Source organism: Bombus terrestris, chromosome 14 (genome assembly GCF_910591885.1).
Source record: "Bombus terrestris chromosome 14, iyBomTerr1.2, whole genome shotgun sequence".
In the NCBI taxonomy this organism is placed as follows: Eukaryota; Metazoa; Arthropoda; class Insecta; order Hymenoptera; family Apidae; genus Bombus; species Bombus terrestris.
In genome coordinates, this window is record NC_063282.1 from 7851577 (window position 1) to 7877725 (window position 26149).

At 36.4% G+C, this 26149-nt stretch overlaps 1 protein-coding gene and 1 long non-coding RNA gene across 18 annotated transcripts in view; one reads left to right on the forward strand and one right to left on the reverse strand.

The window, feature by feature from the left end:
* The window catches only part of LOC100651897 (kazrin), a 138657-nt gene that overhangs the window by 109000 nt on the left and 3508 nt on the right, over positions 1-26149 (reverse strand). For 13 of the 16 annotated variants that reach the window (XM_048411920.1, XM_048411925.1, XM_048411927.1 and 10 more), the window contains exon 1: positions 19672-19893. In XM_048411920.1, the coding sequence (XP_048267877.1) occupies positions 19672-19888 (217 nt within the window). In that variant the 5' untranslated portion in view covers positions 19889-19893. Of the gene's footprint in view, positions 1-19671; positions 19894-22551; positions 22694-26149 lie in introns of those variants that run through there. The other 3 variants (XM_020866616.2, XM_012316477.3, XM_048411929.1) reach the window with 1 other exon arrangement.
* Positions 766-3279, forward strand: LOC125386299. 2 transcript variants are annotated; one of them, XR_007226319.1, is made up of 3 exons: positions 859-1928; positions 2050-2140; positions 2423-3279. It is a non-coding gene; the product is annotated as an uncharacterized LOC125386299 (long non-coding RNA). The 2 variants fall into 2 exon arrangements; XR_007226318.1 differs by having other exon boundaries at positions 766-2140.

Here is a 26149-nt window from a genome sequence, read left to right on the forward strand (position 1 = left end):
AAATAATATAAATGGCAATATACATAAAATGTAAAAATTTCCAGTCCAAGAATTTTCCCCCTGGGAGACACAAATCGAAAATTACGCAGTCAGACAGCGCATCAAATCGAAAATGCCAATTCTACGTCACCTTACGTTACGAATTTGCAATCCATCGATGATCAGAAGCTACAGGTACAGCTACAAGCGACCAAGCCAAATGCTCGAGTTAAACCACCAAGCAAAGTTAAAAGCGGAGTTGAAGCAACCATAAGGACCTGTCTGGCGAACTATCGAAACCTCCCTAGCATTCCTGACCGAAAGAACCCAACATCCTAAACAACATCGTTTGCTAACGAAATTTACAAACTAGTTTCGTGAAATACGTAATAGAGGCAAGCCTGACCCAAACTATAATAATCTATGTAGTGAACTATCGACACACCTCTGCATCGTGTTTTATCAAATCTGCAAACTAGCTGCGTCAAATACGTAACACGTTAAACTACTAACCAAAGGCAGAGGCAAATTCAAAGCAACCATAAGCATCCAAGTGTACTTGGAAAACTATCAAAACTACTCTATTCAAAGGAACCAAGCATTCCAAACAATATCATACTATATCAAACTCGCAAATAGACTTAGCTCAAGCACATGGTATATCAAATCACCACCCAAAATTATCAGAGCAACCATAAGTAGTTGGAAGTACTTGAAATATTATCAAAACCTTCCTAGATCACATGTTGTGTGATCACATCAAATCATCAAATACATAATACATTACGCCGCCAACCAAAGCTGGAAGGATTTAAATTCAAAGTGAGTAAGGGATCTATCCAAAAACCGATTAAAACCTCCCTGTCCTATCTAAAAGAACCAACCACCCGAAACAACGCCATACTTTATCAAACTCACAAACAATCCTCCTCAAACACGTACTGCGTATCAATTACCAAGCTCCTCGAAACATCCAATTCCCCGTTTATCATTCCAAACACAATTTCACCCTTCAACGAACTACATACAGTCGAAAGTTAGGGACAGTGTAGCAAAGAGGACTCTAATACTTTCAGATAGCGCGTGGACACACGCAGAAAGCACATACAGAACTATTCACATCTACCCAGTGACCAGAACCACTACAACCACGTACTACCTCCGCGTACCTACTTCTGCATATTACATACAAGCAAACACGGAACGGCCACGCATCGTTCACATCGAGCAGAAACGCGTGTCCATAAAGCGGCTCCCACGTAAACGTTTTTCTACGTCTGTACGCGTGGGTGTGCACGGATGAACGGTGGAGGAGAACAGCGGCGGGAGGAATGAGGCGAAACGGTGGTGGTTGAATACAGAGACGAAGGGGACTGGTAGGCCGGTTCACGAGAAACCTGGGTAGGGGTAGTTCGGTTTAGTTTGGGGAGGCTCTCTCCGCGTTTGGGTTCGAGTCCCTCCAGCTGCACCACCACCGTATCAACCGGCACACCACCGTTCCTACCATCGCCACAATCCTACTCCCGCAGGGGCGGAACTCGATAGACCTAAGGGGATGGGGGCTGCCTCCGCTCGTGGATCAATACCATGGCGGGTTGCAGGGCATACAGGGGGTTGCTACGTGGTGTGGCACGCGCATACGCTGCTATCCCCCCGGAGGAAGAAGGACACCGATCAACCCCGTTGCCACGTTCTATAGAAAGAGACGAGAAGATATGACTGAAGAGTAGAGAAGAGGATGGAAGATACGAACCAGAGTGGAACTGTTGATTCGCGTTTGAAATACTGTTCGGTTTTAAAGCGATTTCGCTAGTTTATTAAGGATCGAACAAACCCACCGAGGGATGATATCCTCGCGTGTCGAAGCAACTTCGAAAATCGCCAGTGCCTGGCACTGCCATAATGCTATCGAGAGCAGATTAGAAGGGCTTTGCTCCGATCGTGCTGACGTATGCTCGTTTTCGTGACACTTTGTCTGTGCTGGATTTCTTCCATTTTTTTAGAAGAAGGATCTTGGTTCTCGAATGCATTGTATTCCTCGTTTGGAAATATATCTATCTTTATTTGCAGAAATCTGAGGCACGCTTTCACGACGCTTTGGCTATGGCGAGGGATTGCACGCCATTGTATTTATTATAGAATTTATATACTAATTAATTAGGTAAGTATATTAAATTCTGTACCCTTTAGTAGCATTTTCCTATTACTACAAAAATTTTATATTACGAAAATAAAATATAGAATCTGATAGAAAAATGCTTCGTATAGAACTAAGGATATGTGCAAATATTTTTATTAATCGCTACATGTATTATAAGCATTTATTTATGTATTTTTATCGACTGAGAATGCTGGAGAATTATTAAAATTATTTTCGAACTTCCTATATACAATTATTGTGAGGCAATTTCCTTAAGTCCATGGAAATTTCTGCCTGTTTCAGAATCAGAATCGATTTTGAGATTAGTGACTATTTCCAGAACGAGCTGCAGTACAATTACGTATTACGTATTACGTACAATTACGACTCGATAAGCATCAGGCGAATAGTTGTTATTACGATTTGTTTAATGTACTTCGGAGTTGAAATGAAGTTAAGCTAGACTATACACAGGTTTGTTATTACGTCTGCATCGCTATGCCTATTGTCCTCGGGACATTGTACTACGTAGAGTTGCACTTGTAACAAGTTCATTCACGCTAGATTTAAATCTAATAACGGGGAGATACTACACTATATTCTATGTATATAATATGTTATTCCTTGCTAACCAACGAATTGCGTCTGCGAAATTTTATTCCGAACTTTGTCTGGAGAGGTGCTAATAAGAAAATAAAATTTAAAGTTTATAACCTTAACATTATTATACTATTCCTTATCAAGCAACGAATGTCGTGTAAGAGACTTCGTTATAAACTCTGTTTGAAGAATGGATAATAGAAAAATAGAATTTTTAAGTTTATGACCTTTCAAGTTTGTATAAAAATTCTATAAAGGGCAATATAGTGAGCAGAGGAAAACTGAGGTAAAAGGAGGAACACTGTGTCTCTGTTAAAGGGAAAACGTGTATATTGATACTGACGGGGTGTGCTGCACTTCTATACACTGCACGGCTAAAGGGCACATGTCTCATTACACACGAACGTTCTTTTGAATATATAGCCTAACAAGGATACACCTCGCTGTTTTAGAAATCAATGTCGATAGAAATTGCTTACCAACTATCATATATTATTATCATTAGAAGCAAACTAAGCATTATTGACTAAGTAACAGACCATCTTTTAATCAATCGATAATTCGATCACGAAAAAGCCCCCGTTAAACAAACGAAATAAGTGAAGGAAAAAATGGCGGAGACAAAATATAAATACATTTTTCAAAATTGTCGATCTTCCAAAATCAAGTAGAGTTCTTCCTAAACTTTCATTTTTTCCACGTTTCCTAAAATTTTTATGCAAGACTTGAAATAACAGATCACCCCTCGACTAATCGACAATTCGTCGCCTAAAAGGCAAACAACGGTTGAATAAACGAGAGCAGAGAAGACAATAGTATAAGGATAAAATATAAATATATTTTTAATAAATATTACACATCCTTAGAATCAAATACGAAGGCGGAGATATTAAAGCGGGCGTCCGGTCAGGCAGACCACGAGCACAGTTCAGGTGACCATAAAATCGTAGCCATACGATTACGGCTGCAGCTTCTTTCTACCTCGTCGGCTGATCCACGGGGTATTAGCCCTAAGCCGCTTTACGGGCCGCACGGCGAAGAAAGAACAGGAACGGAAGGAGTCAGCGTGCGTGGAACAAGGAACGAGCACGTTTCGACACTAACGGCGGAAGCAAAAAAGGGGAACACGACGAACAGAAGAGAACAGAAAGAAGCGGAGGGTGAGCTCTGAAACGACCTGTAGGGTGATGGCAGAATGGGGATCGCGCGGTCCTCGGATACCTGTGGCTCCACGCGACTATCGCAACGATGCCTTTTTTTCTTCTCTCCCCTTTGTCCGCCCTTTTTCCTTTCTCTCTCTTTTTTGCTTTCTCCTATTTCACCCTTTCTATCGCAGCATTCTTTTTACCTTTTCCACCGCGTCATACCAGTCAACGCGAGCATTATCGCGAATATCGACCACAGATTCGGCTACTGATAACGAGTTTTCGTCGGTGTACTACGCATACACGCGTCCAAATTCTTTTGTGACAGCTTTTTGGGGTCTTTTGACTGTGCGTGATTTCATTCTTTTTCCTGGAGTAGGTGGAGTGAGAAGTTTTTTTGACGAAGACACAGAGTATCTCGAAATATCAATATGACAAAAAGATGAATCAGTATGCAGAAATTTGCTTTTTTCTTACGAATTTCGACGCTGTTAAAAACATCTTGAATTAGCTAATAGAATGAACATTCTGCTGCATTTTTCACCCTCACTTTCTAAGACAATATAAAAATACTTTTCCTGGTTTCTTTTTTGAATAAATTATTAAAGAGATTAAAAATTGTACAAATTGTGCAGGAAATTTTCTTGCTTTTAAGTTCTTACTTAAATTTCAAAATATTTCATATAACAGGTATATTATATTTAAGACGACTGCAAGCGTTCGAGTACTTTTGTAACCCACTGTATATGAAATTAATATAAGATTTAAGTATCTAATAGGAAGTCATTACTTCCTTGTGAAGGGTCGACATAATAGACAGTGTACGCTATAGAATTTGTACAAAGCCCGCGTGATTCGTACATTCACCTACGAATAACACAAAAATAGAGCTGCGTTCTTTTTTGTAATGGAACCTAATTTTTTTTCTTGGTATTGACCGTTTCAAAAGGAAGGCTTCTCAAAGCATCGCTTGCAAAACACCGTTTTGTAACGCAATCAAAGGCTAGTAGTTGGTCAATCGCACTTAACGAGCGATAAAATGGACAGTGATCGAATTTCTGGCGCGACCACGAAATTCCAGTCGCGTTTCGCAAATATGTACTTCAATTTCCATTAACAGATCGACTTCGATGTACCTGGTTTTTCGTGTTTGGAATTTTCAGAATTTTAATCAAAGAGAAAAAGAAGATATTTCATCATTTTCTCTTGATTATCTCAATATTCTCGTCGTTCTCCAAAATATGAATATTACGAATTTCCTGTGATTTTTTATCTTTGAACTGAAGTTATATTATACGAGCTATTACAAAATGATGATTGGATACTTTAAATTGAATGAACGGAAACAAAGATAGCACGAAAAAACTGATAAAGCTTGATAAAACTGATGGAATGGATGTTTTAATCAAGGACAGCTTTAATATGGACCAGCTATTGGAAACTTAAAATATTTCAGACGGAATTTTTACAAATTCCTACTTTCTCTAGCGTATAATTTATTTTGTGAAATAAAAGAAGAGTAGATTTGATTAGTTTTAAAATAATGATACGGAAGAAAAGTATGAAAGATGAGTTTCGTAGATAGAGAAGCAATAGGAGCGAAATCGAACTCAATATTTCAGAAGAACAAAAGCGTATCGAGTGCAACGACGACCCCGATATCGCCATAAATGGAGGCAGTTTCCAATCAGGTCGTCTTACGTCGAATGTCCAAGTTTTAATCAGGCTAGATTCTGTTTTTTGCCAATCTGGCGATTCTTCATGAGGGAATCGTTACGAAAAGTTGTATAAAAATTTCATTAAGATCGTGTTTCGTCGAGGAACGAAGCATTATAATTAACGATTGTTTTATCAAATATCCGTGGAGGAAAAATTATTTAAGCTTCTACTACTCCACAACAAAATTGAAATTTTGTTGTTAAATGTACTGCTAAAAATATAATAAATAAATTAGATGTTATTACAATATTACAATTTCGTTCGTTAAATCAAATTCACCATTAACTGTAAAATATAACAACACAAAAAGAGAAAATAAAATAAAATTAAAATTCATTAATTTTATTATTTTATTACATCTTAATTAATTTATTTTATTTATTAATTTATTTATTTTATACCTTCGGTTTATAGAAAATAAAAATCTATGCTTTTTCGAAAGTAAGTTTATCATATAAATTATTATATTTATCTACCTTTTGTTCGTTTAAAAATACTCTGAAAGTAAACTTTAAAAACGAAATGGCAATTTCATAAAATTTCTTTACACTTTGTATGTTTCAACGTCTCCATAGGAAACTTTCACGTAGAAAAACAACTACGATATATAACAAGATAGTCGAAGTTAATGGGAAGCCAAGTCATTAATATGTTTTTTTATTAAGAATCTTAGAGCAACGGAGAAAACGAAAATTCCCAACATGGTCGAATTATTAATATTAATAAATTTCTGTAACAAGAACGAAAGAAGTTTCACCGCGTTATGTGTTCGTTATTCTTCTTCCCCGACTTATGAAGTTTTAACGATGTCATAGTTGCATTCTTCATGCAAATCCGACATCTCGCTATGGACAAGTTCGATCGAAGACTTAATATTAGACCGACAATAAGACGAAATATTTTACGACATGGGAAGAAACACGTTGCATGTAGTTTGTAATATTGATAGCATGATTTTATTATTATGTTATGAGAGATGAAAAATCAAATTATAGCAGGATATCAATTACTTCAACTTTCATGATAAGGAGCATGTTTTTTAATATCGTTGGATTTCTATGCATTTGCACATTGCGCAAAAATTACATGAGAATTTAACTGTTTATTTATAATTTATAGACATGTAAGAAATTTTCATCTTTTGTGATAGAGGATACATTTACCAATATTTCCAGCTTTTTTACGTCTTTTCATTTCACGATACGAAAACCAAATTTATCACCCCGAATTCTTCGACATACGTATAGCAAAAAACAATTGCATCAGTATTACTATTTTCTCTCTTCCGGAATTGAATTTCCCATCTCCGATTCTTTGACATTTACACGCAAAAATGTTAATCCTTTAGAATAAAAAATACAACATCATATTGTATGACCAATGATATTTCTCACGTTTTCTCGCTGTACACAAAAATTTGACTTCTCGTCTGTGATTTCTAGGCATTTAAACCAAAAAAAATTGTTGTTTCTCTGCAATAAAAAATTCACTTGTCAATATTACCACTATTTCGCGTACATACACATCGCGACGCGAAAACTGAACTTGCCATTTCCAATTTTTGAATGCAGACAACATAGAGATAGCAGTAAAAGTTTTCATTTGTTATTACAGAAAATATATACATCAGTATTGCTTCTTTTGTCACGTTTCAATCCACGAACTGTATTTTTCGTGCTCAATTTTCTACACGTAACAATCCTCGTTTTTAATTTAGTTGCCTATCTGTATTTAAATGGAAATACATGTGTATCCTTTTAAGAATTATTTTTCACATAAATTCCGTAATGACTGACGTCTATTAATTCAACCTGTGCCCTATAGAAATTCGAAGTTTTCTGATTACGATCATAATATAAAATATCTGTATTCGATATCTTAGAACCGACAGGGTCAATTATCGTGCAATTTATAATATCCTTTGAGAGCCAGCATCAATGCATAGCACTGTGAGTCGAAGCTTATGCTTGCGGAAAGCCTTCGAATAACATCACGGATATGCATATGTGCATGGAGAAAGAAAGAGAGAGAGAGAGAGAGAGAGAGAGAGATCGCGAGTGAATGCGCTGTTGAGTACATCTTTCGGTTCCTCGCCCCGAATGAACCAACGCCCGCAGCTAGAGACACGTTTTCCCGATCAAGATTTCCGCAAGTTATCCACGATCTTAAATATTTGCACACCTTCGAATATGAACGTTTCGAGAGCTCCTTTCGTTCCTCGGTCGCTCAAAAATATTCTTGTTCTTGTATCTATTTCGTTTGCTGCGACTTTTTTACGTTACGGAAAAGACTAGGTAGGTTCCTTTTATGTAGAATTATAGGAACGTTGTTATTTTTATATATTTTTCAAAGATGTATCTTATATTAAATTTTTAATCAATTCTTTAAAACCATTCTCTAGTCTATTTTTATGTACCATTCTATGAGAAGAATTTTTCTATTTATTATATAAATATTTAATTCCTACATTTTTACGAAGATCATCTTCCCTACGTCTATTACGTACAGCCAATATCTTTCTTCTCAAAGAAGGCTATTGGTATAGTCTCTAATAATCGAATATTAAAATCTATAAAGTGCCATGTCAATTTCAAACTGTAAGAAAACATCTCGACGCTAAGAAATATAAATATCGAAGGTATTGGAGAAAGAATATAAATCCATAGCAAATTTCAAAAAGAGCAGCTATTATAAAATTAGGTTAAGGAGCCATTACGACAAAGACAGAAACCTTCAATAAATTAATATCGAATAATTAGTTTGAAACTTGTAATTAATAACTTAAACCACGGCTGATCGGAACTGGGTCGCCTCGTTGATCCAATTACATTTAATTTCGTTACAACTTCACCGAAACATTAACGCTTCAGCAACTGTGCACTCGAGAGAGAGACAGAGACAGAGATATATAGAGAGAGGAAGAAAGACAGAGAGAGAGCAACGAGCAACATTCGCAATCGTTGTCGGCTGGAAATAACTGGCAACCTTTGAGTATTTTCTGCGTAAAATCTTGCTCGTACTTAATCATTAATCGATGCTCTGATATGCAAAACCGTTTGTTTGCAATTGTTTCATAAACTCGATATCGTTGCAGGTCACGAATGACCAGAGAAACTATTAATAAGAAGAACAAATTAAAACATACTATTCATACAAATTGTTACGCCACGAGGCTTAGTATAGGTGGTATTTCTAACGGTCGCTGGCGGTCCTACAGTGTCGCATGCAGATCGCCTTATCTGCCCGACGGAAAATATACGATGTATCGACAAGCGCATAGTTGTCACCAAGCAGCGAGTTCCAGAAACGTCGATTTCGGTCCGTTATTTCATCCACACAAAGAAGGTGGCATACGTGATCGTAGGCGCGAACGGTGGCGTGACCCGAGCGTAGTGGGGGTCGTCTCCCCGAGAAGACAAAGAAATGATCGAAGGGCGATCAGTCTCATTTGAAGATTCTAACAGCATACGTCGAGAGGTCTGATGAATAAAGTCGCTAAGTGTAATGAACATATCGGGAGATATCACAAAATCGAGTCGAACTTCTGTAACATATTAACTGTATTTATCACTAAATAATTTGTGACGCTTTGTTATTATATTCATTGTTATTAAATATACAAGTTATATTAACCTGTTAATACAGTGTTAAATTCATTGAATTTACCTCTGTTATCTTAACCGAAACAGGGGAACGACTAATTCGCGGCGTCGATTATACGAATCGTAGCGAGAATTTACGCCTCTCGCTGACGCGTTTTCCTCGCGAACGCGTCTCTCCGCGAACGGTCGTAACACAAATTCATCATAAATATAAGTCTTATGTACCTTTGTCTATATCGACCCAATTTTTGGAAAAGTACTTGTACTACTTTTCAATTATTAGCTTTCAGTTCTCAGAAAATAAATCTTGGATTATAAACTTTTTCTCACCGCGCAAAAGAAACTTAGAAAGTGAAACACATCTCTGTATGACCATTTGACCTCAACTATGTAATTATCATATGCGTTGATAATTATTCTAATTATTAGCTTCTATTTTTCAGATCATATACCTCTCCCTCTCATAACTAGACAACTCTAAACAATGTACACACATAAAGGAAAATCAAAGTGTTAGACACACCATGATTATTTTACTATAACCATATATTTCTCATACGTGTATTTCAATACTGCTTTTTAAATTTTTATTTTCAGAAAGATATTACTAAAATTCTCGTTCCTGCAGAAAATATTTCTCTCAGTTTCCCACTTTTTCGAATAATCAGAATTCCCTTTCGCCAGTTATTCGTGTACCAAATACCATGAATAAATAAAGCAAATGCTGAAATTTCGTTGCGTTTCGACGAGAAATTATCCATACGCAAATGTGCACCCACACATCTTGCATGCACCGTCCGAGAACGGATGAACGGGCAAGAAATTAATTACTTTTTGCTGGCGAGCATAGATCCGCTCGCGTGTCATTTTACAGTCGACGATCAAAAACCAGCGAAAGAAAACACGTATAACGTCCGTCTCTTTGGACGCTCGAAATTACACTGTACCATTCTATCCATGCACAAAAATTCAACGTATCTATCTTTTACCGCGATTAAGTCAGCCTCTAGGTTGATGTATTTTGACGGTCGAACACACTGCCAATAAACTTTATCCCCCGTCAATACACTGCCCGTTTTACAGCCATTTTACGATTTTTCTCGGGACAATATTCCGAAACTTTTGCCAGGATTAATCAATACGGTCGATCCGTGTAATTTTCTAGAATCGATTTTGTGTCAACGTTTTACGTCAATTTTCTATTGGCTTTGTGTAAAACACTTTTCTCTTTTTTTATACGTGGGTATTAGCGTCACGTCAATTACATATAAAATATACAATCATGGATAAAAGGAAGTTTAAAATTATATTCGTGAACACACACCAATATTAGTAACTTCCGTAATAAAAATTTTTTACCGCGTTAGTAAAAAACGAACAATTATCTCTTTCGGTATATGTATTTTATTTATTTATTGCTCTTGTCGATCGTAATTTCGTTTTGTAAAATTCTTTTCTGCGACGCTGTAATTAAAGTTCCTTTAATTTGGAATTTAGAATGGCATTGATTTAGACGTGAAATACAAACTTACTCTACGAAAATTAACTTAAAGTATGACGAAGGTATAATATTAAATTCTTGGATTAAAATTTGTACAAAATTTACAATAGTAAAATCGCGATAGTCCAACCTCCATTAATTGGACATATCCGATAGCGACTCGAATTCAAATCATTCTCCTAGTCTACTAATTACGTTTCCATTTCGTAACAAAAGAAAGCCGGAAAGGCAGTTTTTCATGAAAAAGCAATAATTGTTCGTTTCGTACAAAATTACCTCTGCTTGGTGAAAGATTTACGTAAAAGTAAAACGTTTCTTAGGTAAAAACAGCTGCCGTGATGCCCGGTAGTATCCTGCGAACCAATTTATCCAACTCTAAGGTCGGTGATCATCTTGGCTCGCGTGCATCACCGGTTCATGGTGCACATATACATAGGGAAAGCGAATAACGGAGCCAAGAGGGTGCAGGATGACTGCGTCCCGCACGGAACGTAAACGAAACTTAAATGAATACCTAAATTCCACCAGTCACGCGAACACTAAGCCGTTTGCTACTGAACATCGACTTTTACCTAGGTTTCCCACCTTAGAAATAACTTAGCACTTCGTTAACGGCGATTTCGGCTAATTGCTAGAATGCGGGAGAATTTTGTAATTTAAATGACGGTAATACTGTTAAAAATATTCTTGGAAATTTTGTAATTGGGAGATTTACGAAATAATTTTTAGATTGTTCAGTTCTTATCGATTAAGGAAAATTTGCTCTGTTTTGGTCACTTCTGAGGAATTTTTATAGAAATTTTATTTATGAGGTACATTGGAAATGTTTTTGATTTGTAATTGGAAGACTTGTATTTTGGATTGTTGGCTTTCTGTCTATTAAAAAAAGTTTTGTTATTTTTTAGGAGATTGTGGTAGAAATTTTATTCGTGGGATACATTAAAAGTATTTCTGAAAGCTTTACAATTAAGGGGTTTCAGATCGTTGACTAGATCTGGGTCATTGAAAGAAATTTTAGACGAAGAAAATGGATCAAAGGCAGTACAAAAGATATGGCATGTACTAAACGTGATATATACAAATATAATTTGAAAAATTTGAAATTTACTTAATAAGAAGTATTCTTAAAACACGAAAACTGTTAAAAAATTTCCATACGAATCGAAATAAGGAAACGTCGAATATAAAAAGCTACCAATTTGAATATAGCTGTCATCAAGCAATGCCCTTTGATCAAAGGCTGTCATTTAGATATTAATTTATCAGCTGCATCGAGGCTAATTGCCGATTCACGCTACCGTATCTCATAATTTAGATACAAAATGCCATTGTCTCGCGTATGACGTAATCGTTATCTTTTAAGAACGGAAGGGTTAAGGGCGGTGATTACGCCTGGCAGGAACAACGCTGATAGATCGTATGTCCCAAGGGTGTAAAACACTCCCTTCTCAAGAGGAGTGCAAGTACCTTCAACGGGTGAACAAGCATGATGCTGCAGCAAGTCTAAAGCGCTATCTAGATTCACCATCCCTTTAATTACACCCTTCACGAAAGCCGGTTCAAGGTAGCCTTTTTATTCTTCCTTCGAAAAAAAAGGGGAAATATTATAGCCTAAAGTCCTAAATCATATTCACACGATTCTATAATTATTTTACGGTTTCGATACTTAAATTGAAGTTGAATGTGTGAAATAAAGCGAAATTGAAAGATACAACGAAGCGTCGAAGGAACACATAAATCTTTCAACTTTTGTCCTTTTCTTCTGAATTAAACTTTGTACGAAATGTACTATGGTAAACAAATCAGAAAAAGCAGTTTGATAACTCTAATACTAATAAATTAGGAGAGTCTGGAGTATGCCGGATTATTTAAATTCCACTGTATTTCAATACTTTTTTAAATCTTCATAAACGTGGTTTATTCATCATCTCAGTCAATTTACTTATCATAATATCCATCCTGAAGATGTTCCATGAAATATCGACAATATCTTGAAACGTTCTTCTACGAAGGAGTTTTTCGCCGTATTTATATCTCATTTCCCATTGTAAACCCCTATAATGGAGACGATGATATAATACAAGGATTAATATACAAATTGCAAAGCAGGCAGGAATGCTCCTGTCACCGACAGGACCAGAGTGGATGCAATTGAGAAAATTGCCGGGATATCGGTTTCACCCTCGCATCACCAGGGGGATGCTGGGTACGAAATGCGGGGTTAACGTGGAGGAATCTTCCGGTCTAACGCTGGCTGACGCAGCTGCATGCCGCCAAAATAAATTTTCACGATATCTGCCAGACAGCGACGATATCGGAAATTTTAAAAGAAACACGTACTTTATTGAAATCGTGCTGTGCAACAATCCTTCTCTTTCCTACTTCTTTTATTTCTTTGCGTTCTTTAATCACTTTACAGTTTACTTTGGAATATTTTATTTGGAAGTACTTGTTCACTTTTGAGGTACGTCGGTACATTTTAAATAAGAGTAAATTCATATTATATTTGTAACATGACGTTGGTAATCATGTAGAGTGGTAAAAAAATATTTAATCACCAAATGTGCCAGCCGATAAACAAAGGATGTAAAAACGCTTTTAGACTTTCCAACATTTCATAAAAAGAGTAGAAGGATGTTTAATGGCTATAGAATCTAAAATCAATAATTACTTAATAAAATTTAATGTAGTATATAAAAAAAAAAAAAAAAAAAACATTTGAAAATACTAAACGTAATTTTTCTGCAAATTAAGGCACGATATTCTTCAAATTTGGTATTAAAATATATCTTTGAATTTCCTTCATGAATTATGTTTTACGTAGATACCCAGTTCAGAACTATGTATCAGTGATGCAATATGTTAAAAGCAACCGAGCATCGTTCAGATTCCCTCGAAACTTTCTTCCACTCCGTTATCAGAGCAATTCTATCGGAAAACTTTAGCAATTCGCTGGATTTATCATTGAATCCCTGCTTAGTCTTACTCCGAGTGACTTTAAAATTTACTATTATGACCGTTTGCCTTAAAATGGTCCGCCAAGCTGTTTCGTCTCGATTTCGTCCGAAGATCGATTTTTCTTTCGTCAGATTTATCAACCAACTAAAACTTGATAAGAAGATAATGCTCCTCCGTCACTGTCAATTATTTTGTAAACTGTTAACTCCCTGACAACTCCTATCGATAATTCAAGCCTTGACACCTCCTTAACGAATCTTCTTAAACATCTGCAACTCCATATATCACAGTCATCCCTTTTACCTTACCTTCTTCAAAGTATTTTCCAATTTTTCGATGCTTTATCTTAATAAAATACTTTATATACCGTTCGCCATTTCACGAACAATTTCACAAATAAAAGATAACTAACACGTTCGTTCCAACGAACATCGTGTTCGAACTTGTTTATTGTGATTAAGAAAACACGCGTATTGTGTAAAGAAAAATTCATAAAACAAGTAGGATATTCTATCTGAAAGAAATCCAAAATAATATTCCACTGATCTAAATTTATAAAATCACATCCATTGCAATTAATACCCAACATATTGTACTTAGGAATACAGGAGTCATTCAATCGAACAATTTTAAACTTTCTCTTAAATTTTCTTCTGCTGCATACTCCAAACGATATCCAAATTTACAATAAAATATTCGACATTGTAATTGATACAAAGTAAAAGAAGTTCAAGTAGAAAATCCAGAAACGACGAACACAGAGTTTAAGTTTGTAAAAATTCATCGCATCAACTAACGCTTGACATAAGTATTTTTCTTTTTCTGTATAAGTTTAGTATCGCGACAACTGCCTAAAGAAAAATTCACGAAGCAACCGCAATAATAAGACTATCGAACACACCGTGTCCTAATTTGTAACAAATCACTCGACACCGCAATTACCCCACTCCCGAAACTCGGCATTACAAATGAGCAGGATATTCGAGGAACAAATGGGACCAGCACGGTCCGATGCGCTTCTGATTTACAGTGGCGCTTAACGCACGATTAGCGGCTAGCATGAAACACCGAGAGAATACTCGTTAACAATGATAGGAAAACAATTGGGCACAATTCGAAGACTACTCGAGCGGGTGGAATCGAGATCATTCGTCAATAGAAGCCGCGAAAATCCCTTAGTCAAGAGCATCGGGGGTTCAACAGCGTGTTGCCCGATCGACCGAGGTCACCGACAGCGTAGGGTGGTTATTTTGGACGCACAGTGGTGTAGACTCGATTTCAGGGGTTCATTGGCGAAATGAACGCGATCCGTGTAAACGCGGCTTAAGGGGCGAGGAAACTGTTCAATCTGTCGGCAACCCTGTAATTATCGCAACGTCTAACCGTCTAAGGGTTCTCTCTGTTGCGTTTAAGGGTGAGATAGTATCGATATACTGCAATAGCAGGAGCAAAAAAGCTGATATTAAAGTCGAGGAGCAAATTTTTCTGTGAATTTTAATCAATACGTATCATGGCGTGAGATGATTGAGAATATCGATGAAAGTTTAAAAGAAAAGAATTTGAAATACTTAGTCGTAGGAAGTTATTAAAATTAATTATAAATATCTTTCTTTATGCAGTAAAAATTTGTTTCGTGGCATTATAAGACAGCGTTCTATTTTTGTAAGAAACTAATTAATTTTTGCTTGGTTGCGACTGTTGATGAAAAGATTCCTACTTTACAGAGAAGGACACTAGTGATCGCAAATTTACTGGAAATATGTGTGCAAATTCTTTTCTTATACAGTGCACACGTCGAGACTGTGTAACAGACTTTTTATACATTTGATATAAAAGACTTTCTCCTCGTGACTTGAACTGATTGCGAGTTTGCTTGCAATTGCATCGACTACGTTTGATTACTCTGTTCAATTTCTCTTCGACACACATTCGGCTTAGGTTCATAGCAGCCTATAGCTTTACTTTACTCTCACGTGTCACCAACCTTTATACCATTTTGCTCTCTATACTTTTTCCTTTCGTAGTGAAAATGTCATGACAATGTATAGTTCGTCGATAATTTGTTAACTTATCATCTGAATTATCAATATATTAGAGTTGAAGATCTATATATTTTGCCATCCTACATTTTTCTTATTCGTTGCTATATTTTTCATACATTATTACATTTTTATTAAAAGCACATCGTTGTATTTCCATGTACAAAAATTACAGCAAACTAATTCTTTTTTATTTGTATTTTAATTCACAGTGTTTCGGATCGTGATGACTTTGGACTTTTACCGTGAACGAAAAATCTGGGAAATCACAAAGAGGACCTAAAATTAACGAAACAATAAAATCTAACGATAGAAACAAATAAAAATACCACTACAACTCTTCTGAAGATATACAATCACAAGAATTAACTCAGATGCAGGAAACAAACTTAGAATTAGCTTCTGAATACAAGCACGCTAATGAATCTCCCAATCGATGGCCAAGAAACCAGCTCACTTTTCCACGACATCGAGCCAATTCAGTAACAATCTCGTAAATTTACCTCTGGCCAGGTTTAAAAGGGATTCTGCGCCACTGGCGCGACGCTCAATGAGAAAAGCTGCGTTTCCCGGAATGATCGGTCCGCGAATCGTTAATTGGATAGACCGGAATGGCTCGAGAGGACTCTCAATCCGACTTTCGAGAGGTCGTTCGACAGGAAAAAGCAGCCTGGCTTTACGATCCGATATCGAGCAAGGAACAAGGCCGAAGACTGTCCAAAGAACATTATCAAACATTTGTCTACGATAAATATCTAACGCGATAAAATAGGATCGATCAATTCACTTTCTCTCGGAAAATTTCTAAAGAATTGTGAAAAAAAACTATAGATTTTTATTTGCAATTAGCAAAATCGATAAGAATAATAGTCGAAATTATGGAATTTTTATACTGAAAGTCAATATGGTAAGATTCTGAATCAGATATTAATTGAAAAATGATGAATAGATTTATAACAAGTGCCAGAAGCGAAGATTTTCAAATAGAAGAAAAAATTCATGTGTTTGTTAATTTTTATCCTTCGTCTGGTACGAGTTAGTTCTATTCTACAGTGTTCGTTAATATGTCCAACAGAGAATTTACATATCTTTCACTATATTACTTTAGATACTATGATACAATACTAATTTCCTATCTTTTCTAATATTTACGTTGATTAAACTCTCCTTTCCCCGAAACTAAAAAATTCCAACCCTCGTTATCGTCTTATTTTTCTACGATGCGAAACTAATTTCCCATCCTTTTTAACGTTCGCGTCATTAACCATTTGCATCCCCCTCTCCACGAAACTAAAAAATTCCAGACCTCGTTATCATTTTATTTTTCTACGATGCAAAATTAATTTCCTATCTTTTTCAACGTTCGAGTCATTAACCATTTGCACCCCCCCTTCCGCGAGACTAAAAAATTCCAGCCCTCGTTATCATTTTATTTTTCTACTTTCCTCCTCAATCTCTTATTACGCAATCCTGTTCCTCATTAAGGGGTTGAAGAAGGGAAAAATTCCAACTTTCTGAACCCGTGAAACGGAGAGCACCCCCGAGCCTCCGACTGAAACCCCTGTGACGAGAAAATATTTTCTCTGGCCGGTCTGTAAACACGGCGCTTCGTACCGACCAAGATTATACCCCTTTCTAGTTTGAGGGTAACTTTCGGAGGATTGTTGGCACAGTTGAGAGAGACTACGGGACGAAAGTGAATCAATGGAGGTTGATTGGCCTGGCCGGCCTTCGACGAGAGTTCGGGGGGTTGGTCGATTACATGGTCCATCGTATAACTACAAACCACAATGACACCCGTGATTTTCGACTTGAACACGACGGGGTGCACGTGCGTGGGCATGTCCGTTGGTTTTCAGGGGCCGTGTACCTCTTTGTAGCTCGCGAATCTCTGCGTGTGTGACGGTATCGCGATAAAATCGCTCGATAACCCCTCGTTCAAGGGAATGCCTAATTCGTTTTGCAACAAGAATTCGGTTCAGGTGTACGAGCAGCTCATTCGATTACAGTTCGTTGCTATCATGGGATTTGTGGGGATTCAATCTTCGAGTCTTCGCGCTACGTACGGATTCCTGATTCACCTGTTTCCAATTCCGCTCGTTTTCTCCATAGATTCGAAATGTGATCATTTATTTTTACTGTAATTATGGAATTAGAATCATTATGGAACCTTCATTATGGTTTTATCGTACAATTGTTGTAGTATTAGTGGAGTTATTATAATCCGAGTGACTCATGTTAAATAAAGAATTCATCGAACAAGTTGTCGTATGTAAAGTTTTCATGACAAAATTTTATTGGAATATTCAGAGAATTTTACTAAAAATGTTATCTCTCTTATGGTATAAGACCAATGCCCTATTTTCTGATCTAGTTACATGAACATGCACGATGTTTTCGCTGAAACTACCTTAACGCTCGTTACCACATGCTTCGTGGTAATAGATGACCGCTCGTTTTGTGGTAACCCATTAAACTCTGCACGATAACGAAATCACTTACCAGCGCTTTGTATCGTAGCAAACGAAAGGACATGAATTTCGTATCTTAAACAGATAATCTATTCACAGAAATTTAAAATAAAATCTATTTATTATATATTCTTGAAAACCAATGTATTCCCTTCATATAAACACGTATTGCAATATAATAATTCATGACAGCGATCTAATTTTGATACGATATATCGATTTTCAATATAGGTCCGCTCTTCGAGCTATAAGTAACTTTTGTAATTCAATAATGTCTCGCTCGTAATACTTTATTAGAAATTTTATATTTGTCTCGAATTGACATCGTACGACTCGGCTTGGTTACAGGAGAATATTAACTAATATATTACAGAACTCCATAGGAAAGAGACCACAGTTTACAGCAGTGAATGATTTAATATTTTCATTGAAACATTGTAACAGAAAGTACTCGGAACAAGCTACACGGATCTATAAAATTTTATAGCAGAAAATTTTACGTTTAGAATTACAGAATACTACCATTCTTGCCGGTGGAATTACGCGGAAGAGTGAAAGCGGTGTTAGATGGTGGATTTCAAGACGTGTAACGTAAAACCGTGAAAAATTCGTCTGAGTGGCCAGTGGCCAGTGCCGGAAACCTTTCATTGCTGACAATTCAGACAATTCGTCGCTGACAGGTCGGATTTGCAGCGAGCGCCTGTAATTCCTGGTGTTAACGTATCTACACTTTGGTGACGTAATTGAATTTTCATATTATCATGCGTCACATAACGCTCGCCTTCCGATTTAGATGACCCAAAAATTTACGCTACGCGATCTACTGTACCGCTCTACAACGAAACTTCGCTATAACATACTGTAACCTACATTTTAAATAAATTATGCCGCAATGCAATTGCGTTGCAATTTCAAGAATCTTACAAGATTACTTCCAGAATATTTTAAATGCGTCAAATGAAGGGGTGAAATCAAAAACTATGAATTTGAGTCACCGAGTCTTTCAAGAAATTTGTCCTGTCTCTTTAACACTTTTCTAAAATTAACAAAGTTACAACAAATATGATATACGTCTAAACACGTATCATCAGCATCAAGATTCCTCTTGTGTGTGCAACAGAACAGCTGCAATAAAGAGACCGTGCCACTTCTCAAATCATTTGACTCAAAGATTAAACGACTCAAGATCAATCAGAATCAAATCACTTTCTGAAACGTGCTATGAATTCATAGTCACTAATACTCATAATTGTAATATTCACCTTTGCGCTTTCGAATATACGAGCGCTATACTTTTCTTTCTCCTTGAATAAATATAATTTCAATATTACAACGATGTTAAATGTAATTGAAACGTCAGGCATTGAAGCTTTTCAATTACTAGCCGTCATTCGCCTTAACGATTTTCGACCTCCATTCTCCATCAAACAAAAACCTGAGTACACGCGGAAATAACCCATAAAGTAGCAAGTACTCGGGATGGTCGTAAAAGACGGAACAAACGAATGTTCACTCACCGAAGCCGAGCAGATTGTAGCAAAGGTAATACAATAGCCATCGACACCAGAGAAAAACCCTTGGCCGTGCGCGTTTCAACGCGACCAACATCGCCACCATTTCGCGCACGCGGAACTTTTGTATTCGACAACTCGGGCTCCACCTTAAAGAATCGACGTGTGATCCATGCATAGAGGAACCACGCACTGAAATGGCCCACATATTAAACAGCGGCATATCGGCCTGACCGCTGCATAATGTGAACCACTGGGAGAGAGCGGCAAAGAGAAAAAGAGGAAGAGTGTGTAATGATCGGAATGGAGGAACAGGGATGGAAGATCGAAAGAACGAGCCCGTATGATTCCCCTACTTGCGGACGAATGAATGACGCCATTCGTTAAATTGCGACCAAGATCCGGATGTGTCGAATCTCAAGTGTTTGTCGTGACTTAGGGAAATACTGGAATGCTTAACGTCTTTTGGGTTATTCTTATGCACAGGGAAGAGGAGGATGATATTTCGCGTAAAAGAGTGGGACAGTTTTTCATACTTGCAATAGGGGAAGACTATGATAAGTCGTATTTTTTGTCTTTTACGGGAAGGCGATGTCGAAATTTAAGATACAAACAAAATGAAGTTTAAGATAAGAGAAGGAAATGTTCGTTTTAATGATCTTATATTACAAGTGTATAAATAGATGTGTCCATTTAATACATTACCAAGCAATATATTTTGACTATTGTGATTATTACCGTGCAAAATTAATTGTCTACTGTTGTTTTGGTCAATTACTGCTGATTACATCTATATTGTGATTAGTATATTTGAACTATTGTGTGAAGAGAATCGATCGACACTATATTAAGTGATTCAATCATTTCAAATACGCGAATTGTCTGTCTAACGGTTTCATATTTCCAGATAAATTCTTCTCCGCACCTTGTTAATTAACATTATGTTACGTGTGAAACTAAACCAAACTATAAATTAATTCACTAGATGGTCAATTAATTGTACAAAGGAATAATAACATTGTCATAGAGTGAAATTGTTACAAAGTGACAACCAGATTTGAAACGTTACTTAATTGCAAAGAATAATAAATCTATGTAAAACGATTTCGATGGGAAAAGTACGTGAAGCGAATGAAAATGTTACGAACAGACTCTACGAATTTTCTTTCGTCTCAAATTTTCCAAAAATTATAACGGGCAAGTTTTGACGTTAAACTAGTAGCGCAGGTAAAAAGTTCCACGCCGACAGGAAGTGGCATAAGAAACACGCGAATGGAAAAAACGAGGAGAACAGAGAGCAAACATCGCGTGACTTGTCATTGTAAGTTCATGTCGCAGTTACCATTTCGCTCTAGATGCACGCACTTTATAGAGCGTACCTATTATCGTTTTAATACCTCCACAGAGCTGTCTTGCAAAAAATGCTCATAGACTCATCGAGAATCCCCTCCACGTTCAGCAGAACCAGCAAAAATTCGTTCGAAGAAACAAAAAGCAACCCTATCCCGCTTACGATCGTTTTTATTTGCTCCAGATAGACAAAGATCCTCATGCTGTAGAAATATTCTCAGCTTTATGGGTCGCTCTCCTTATTTCCTTCGGGATTAACATTGTTCGGAGAAAAAATGTTTATTATACAATAACAAGAATCGTCATTTTTATCTTCACGGTTGATGGTGCGCGTGCCTGTTTACGATAATTGAAAGTGCACCATTCGAACCGTAGGGGAAAAGTATAATAAGTTATTGTTAAAAAGGGGAACGTACCATAGGATGTCGTTCAAAAGGGGAATAACCTGTTAGGTTAAAAAAAAAATTGCATATTAAATAGCGGATAAATTTCTAAAGCTTTCCAAAACTTTTCCGAAAGGGTTTCAAAATTTTCAAACTGTTATTGAGGATTTCTTGCAAAAATAAATGTTATGGTGTGTATAAAATTACAAATATCGTCTATAAAAATAGAAAAAGATTTCTTCCACGAATCATATTTGATACAATTTTATAATTAAAAGAAATTTAAATTGTCATTTAGTAAACTCTTAAGAGATTATCAATTATTATGTTTACCATGAGAGACAGGAAATCTGACTTACGATATTTTTCACCCGCTATTTGAAAGGGATATTTAGTTGAAACGACGTCTAGTAAATTTCACTTGAACTTGCATGAGAAAATCAATACCGAGACTGTTTTTTAATAATAGTTTCAATGTTATTGCGGACACTAACAGATTATAACTAGATGGCAATGGGTGTTTGAAACGCGATATTGCCGGAAGGAATTTTATGCCAGATCGAACAGGTAACACTAGCCTTGTGGTCTCACCGCGAATCTTTGGAAAAATTCTAAGCCAAAGATTAATTAATCCTTTGGTTTTCACCAATCTAGAGCCGCCTATCGTCAAGCGAAAAATTCAAACAGCTCCTTTAACGATCCTTTTCATTAAAACATATTTCCTCTTTTAATAAAAGCTTCCTATAATTAATCTCTCTTGTACAATTAAATTAATATTATCAATGAAATGAGATATTTCCTACATCTAATTTTTATTCCATTTCTAGAAATTATCTCGCTCTGTTTTTCTATAAAAAGGAATTTTCCGACAAATTAATATTAGTGAAATTTCCTTCTGATAAATTTTTTGTATACTAACAAAACGATACGTAAGTTATTATTTACACTTTCCAATAATAAAAGTTTAATTGTAAAATTGATACTTTTGTGATTCTGATTTTCATAACAAACATTTTGAAATTATTTGAAAATACCGGGCATTATTATGACATCTTTCCGGTTCCAGTTGCTATCATAATATCACAGTGAAATATCAAGATATTCGGACATCGTTAAAATGATGTCGGAGATATAGTATCGTTAAGATGCTTACCTAGTTACGGTTTTGCAGAGTATAAAACGAGGTGATTACTTCGGATGATTTCTGCACGTTGCGATGAGTTCACGACCGCGAAACAAGACACTGCGATACACAACTACACGACCCATCGACTTCAGAAGTGGTTTCTTCCTTCCTGGAAACAGATGCATCGTTAGTATAAAGTATATCAGAATTCATCTTCAATAGCTATTCTACAGAGAAATGTTAGACCACCCAACTAATGGAAATGTTTTGCCTTTACAAATAAATATAACAATATCTAATAACAGTCACTTTGCAATTTTTTCTTTTTCGTTCTATACAACTACTTGTCACAAGATCCAGCGTATAGAAATAATAGTTATTACCGGTAGCAAAAATAATAATGATTTGACATTGTCTGCGGTCTACTAATGACCACATAGTGATCATATTTAAAAAGAATCCATCACGCAGTGAATCCATTAAAGAGACCGAGAAAACAGGAAGACCGCCGGAAAAACAGTCGAGTGTTTTTTTCCAGGTAAAACGATTTTAGTCGCACAATTGCCGGTCAGACCGGGTAGGGTCGTTGCACTATTAACTCAGTACGTCTTAGTTTTGTCTAGATACTCGGCTCCTTGACCCTACTTTGCATCACGTGCTACGACGTGTGGGATCAGGTACCATTTATCCACTCGAACCGGTTGGCGATGCTGTAATTCAAACCGCTTCGAGGGTTGCCATTGTTAACGAACAGAGATATCAGTGTTGGCCCCAACTTAATGTAAATAATAAGCGTTACCGCGCTGCCAGAGAACTAGCAAAAATACCCTCGGGGTTGGGAACCTGACCGTTTGGCTTATTACTGGATCCTCTATGACTTATTCTCTATACGGATGCTTCCAAAGATTGAAAATTATCGTGCAACTTATACGCCTTGAGGTAATTATACAGTCATCTGTTTATGGTTTGTGGAAGAAATATAGCCAGGTCTTGGATTCAAATGTCAATTAACAGCAATGATTGATTTACTGATACCTACGTAGGGGTCGTATGAGATGGTTTAAGTATGTTTCTTGTTAGCCATTGGAGTCTGATTCAGGTTTTGAATCTTCTGTAAATTGCTATATATTGTTTCATTCGTTAGTATATTCTTTTCTCCTTCTGAGAATAGTTTGTATTTTTGTATGTATGTTTTATTATTAGAATTCCTTTTCTGGTTCCCTTTCCTTATATTTTCCTATTAATAGAATTTTTTCTAGCTCAGTTTAGCCTTTTTTAGTTAGTCTCTGTATTGTTTCATTTTATTGCTAGAGCTCTTTTTCTTCTATTGTGATGCAAAACTAAATCCGCACATTTATCAATATATATTATTCTTATTTTCCTAAGTTTAATCGTTGTTTCCTCTTCCTTCCACGATCATTACACGCAGCATCCACAGTATAGATTCCACTCGGCTCTCGGTTCATAGTTACCGAGTAACTTTCATCAACATTTTTTTTTCGCTTTAATGCTTCACGTACTCCACAGAATTTATCAGAAAATATGTTCCATCCAACACGCGATGATACACATAACGGTCTAATGCACCTGAAGATGGGTATCACCTTACACATTTTCCCGCATTCGCGACCTTTTTCAGTAAGGCACGCGAGAAAAGGGGGTCGAAAGATCGGGTGGCATTTATTCGGTCTATCCATTCGCAACATCGTAATTCAGGCTGAAGAGCGGAGGGTACCTATTGTCAGTGGAGAAAGATATCAGTGACAGTGAGTTTAGGTACTTAGTCGCGAGGTTGATATCAAAAGGGCGAAGCTATCCCGTGCCACAGCGATGCGTATTGTTCGTAAACGTGCCTTTTGTATTCCAATTGAAGCACGAATGGATCATCTGCGTCACGGGAAAGGTACGACGCATTCCGGGCCTTCCTTTTGTTTACGACGATAAGGACAAATAGGAAGAACCGAGGATACGCCAATGGAAGCAAATTCTCAACTTTTACGTTATGCCTTTGCCCCGTCCTCTTTCTACCACGTTGTAGACATACAGATAAAGAACAACGATGCTGGCCTTTGTTCTTAAATTTCTCTTTTCCTCTTTTTTCCACTTCCTTCGGTTAAATATGCAAACCTCCGTTTCGAATAGCGTGGGATGAATTGTAGAAAAATTGAAAATATTCCGTTTGTTATGATTTTCTTCGCTTTAATATGCAACTTGAAAGCACGTTACTCTTGTTTCTTTTATTTCAAAGATGAAACGAGTCAGTGATATTTTACAAATTACTGGAAATATAAGAAATATTCTTCATAGCTGTTTTAATATGCTACATGATAGGACAATTTTTTCTGCTTTCTATCTTCCAATAATGATGAATGAATAAATGACGCTGTCGAAATTGCAACACGGTTGAAAATATTCTTTGTAGCAGATTAAATCTTGAAATTTGAGATTTCGAATCCAAATTTTTAGAATATTTGAATAACATTCTTTTTGTTGCTCTCATATAAATAATATAGGACGAATGATTGACATCTTTCAGCTATTGAAAAATTAAAAACTTTTCTCATATTGATATAACATTATGTGAAAAATACATTAGAGAAGATACATTAAATGTTAATATTACTGACACATTTATTTCGACTTTATGCTCAACGCAACGAAAGCGTAAAGGAATCTGCTGGCCAAGTGGTTTGGAAAAAAATTGCTCTCAATTTCTGATTTCTCAAAAAGATGAGAGGATAGCTGTATCGATGAAAGTTATAATCCTGAGTGGAACTTAATGCTCAGCCGTAGTAGACACGAGTCTACTCTGGTAGAACGTATAAAAATACACATGATACGAAATCGTGCGTTTTCAGGCCGCACGTTCTGACCTCTCTAAATATAATTCTCATCGATAAAACTGAATTTCAAGTCGGTCGAAATTAATCCCGACCAATAATATAATCCAACCGTATAAAGCTTGGAGTCGAATAAAATACAGAAGCACTTCGCGATTCTCAAGAGAATATCAAAAAATGCATGAACCTTCCAAAGTATCACGAACCAATCCAATCATAAGATATCAACCGAAAGTGTCGATGATATTTTCTCAAATAACAAATCGAAATGAAACGAGATGGAAAATAAACTGAAAAATCAGAAGAGTTTTCGAAACAGCTTAATCAAAGAAGATACAAGATATAAATAAACTATCCCTTTTTTATCTCATTGAGTTCAGTTTTCAGTGAGTATTAAAACTATATATAGTCCTATAACTTTGTAATAAAAATGTAACTGTATAAAGGAAAATTAGACAGAGGATTGAGAAAATGGACAAAAAATTGGAAGCCTAGTCGTTGGAGGCTACAATGTTGCAGAAAATAAAAATCTATCGAACCCATCGGTCCGTGATAACGAAATTAGTCAATTACCAGCCGTTTGGAGGCCTGTTATCGTTAACTCTTTACCTTTATTTCTTCGCCGTGTACAAGGGTATGGCATAGACTCACGTAACGCGAGCCTTACAGTCGTAATGCATGTTTTTTGTCACGGCACATAGACGGAGATTAGATTTAGCCTCTGTCTTTGCTCGAAACAAGGTCCATGCATGAACAAAAGTCGTGGTCGGAACATAATGACGGAA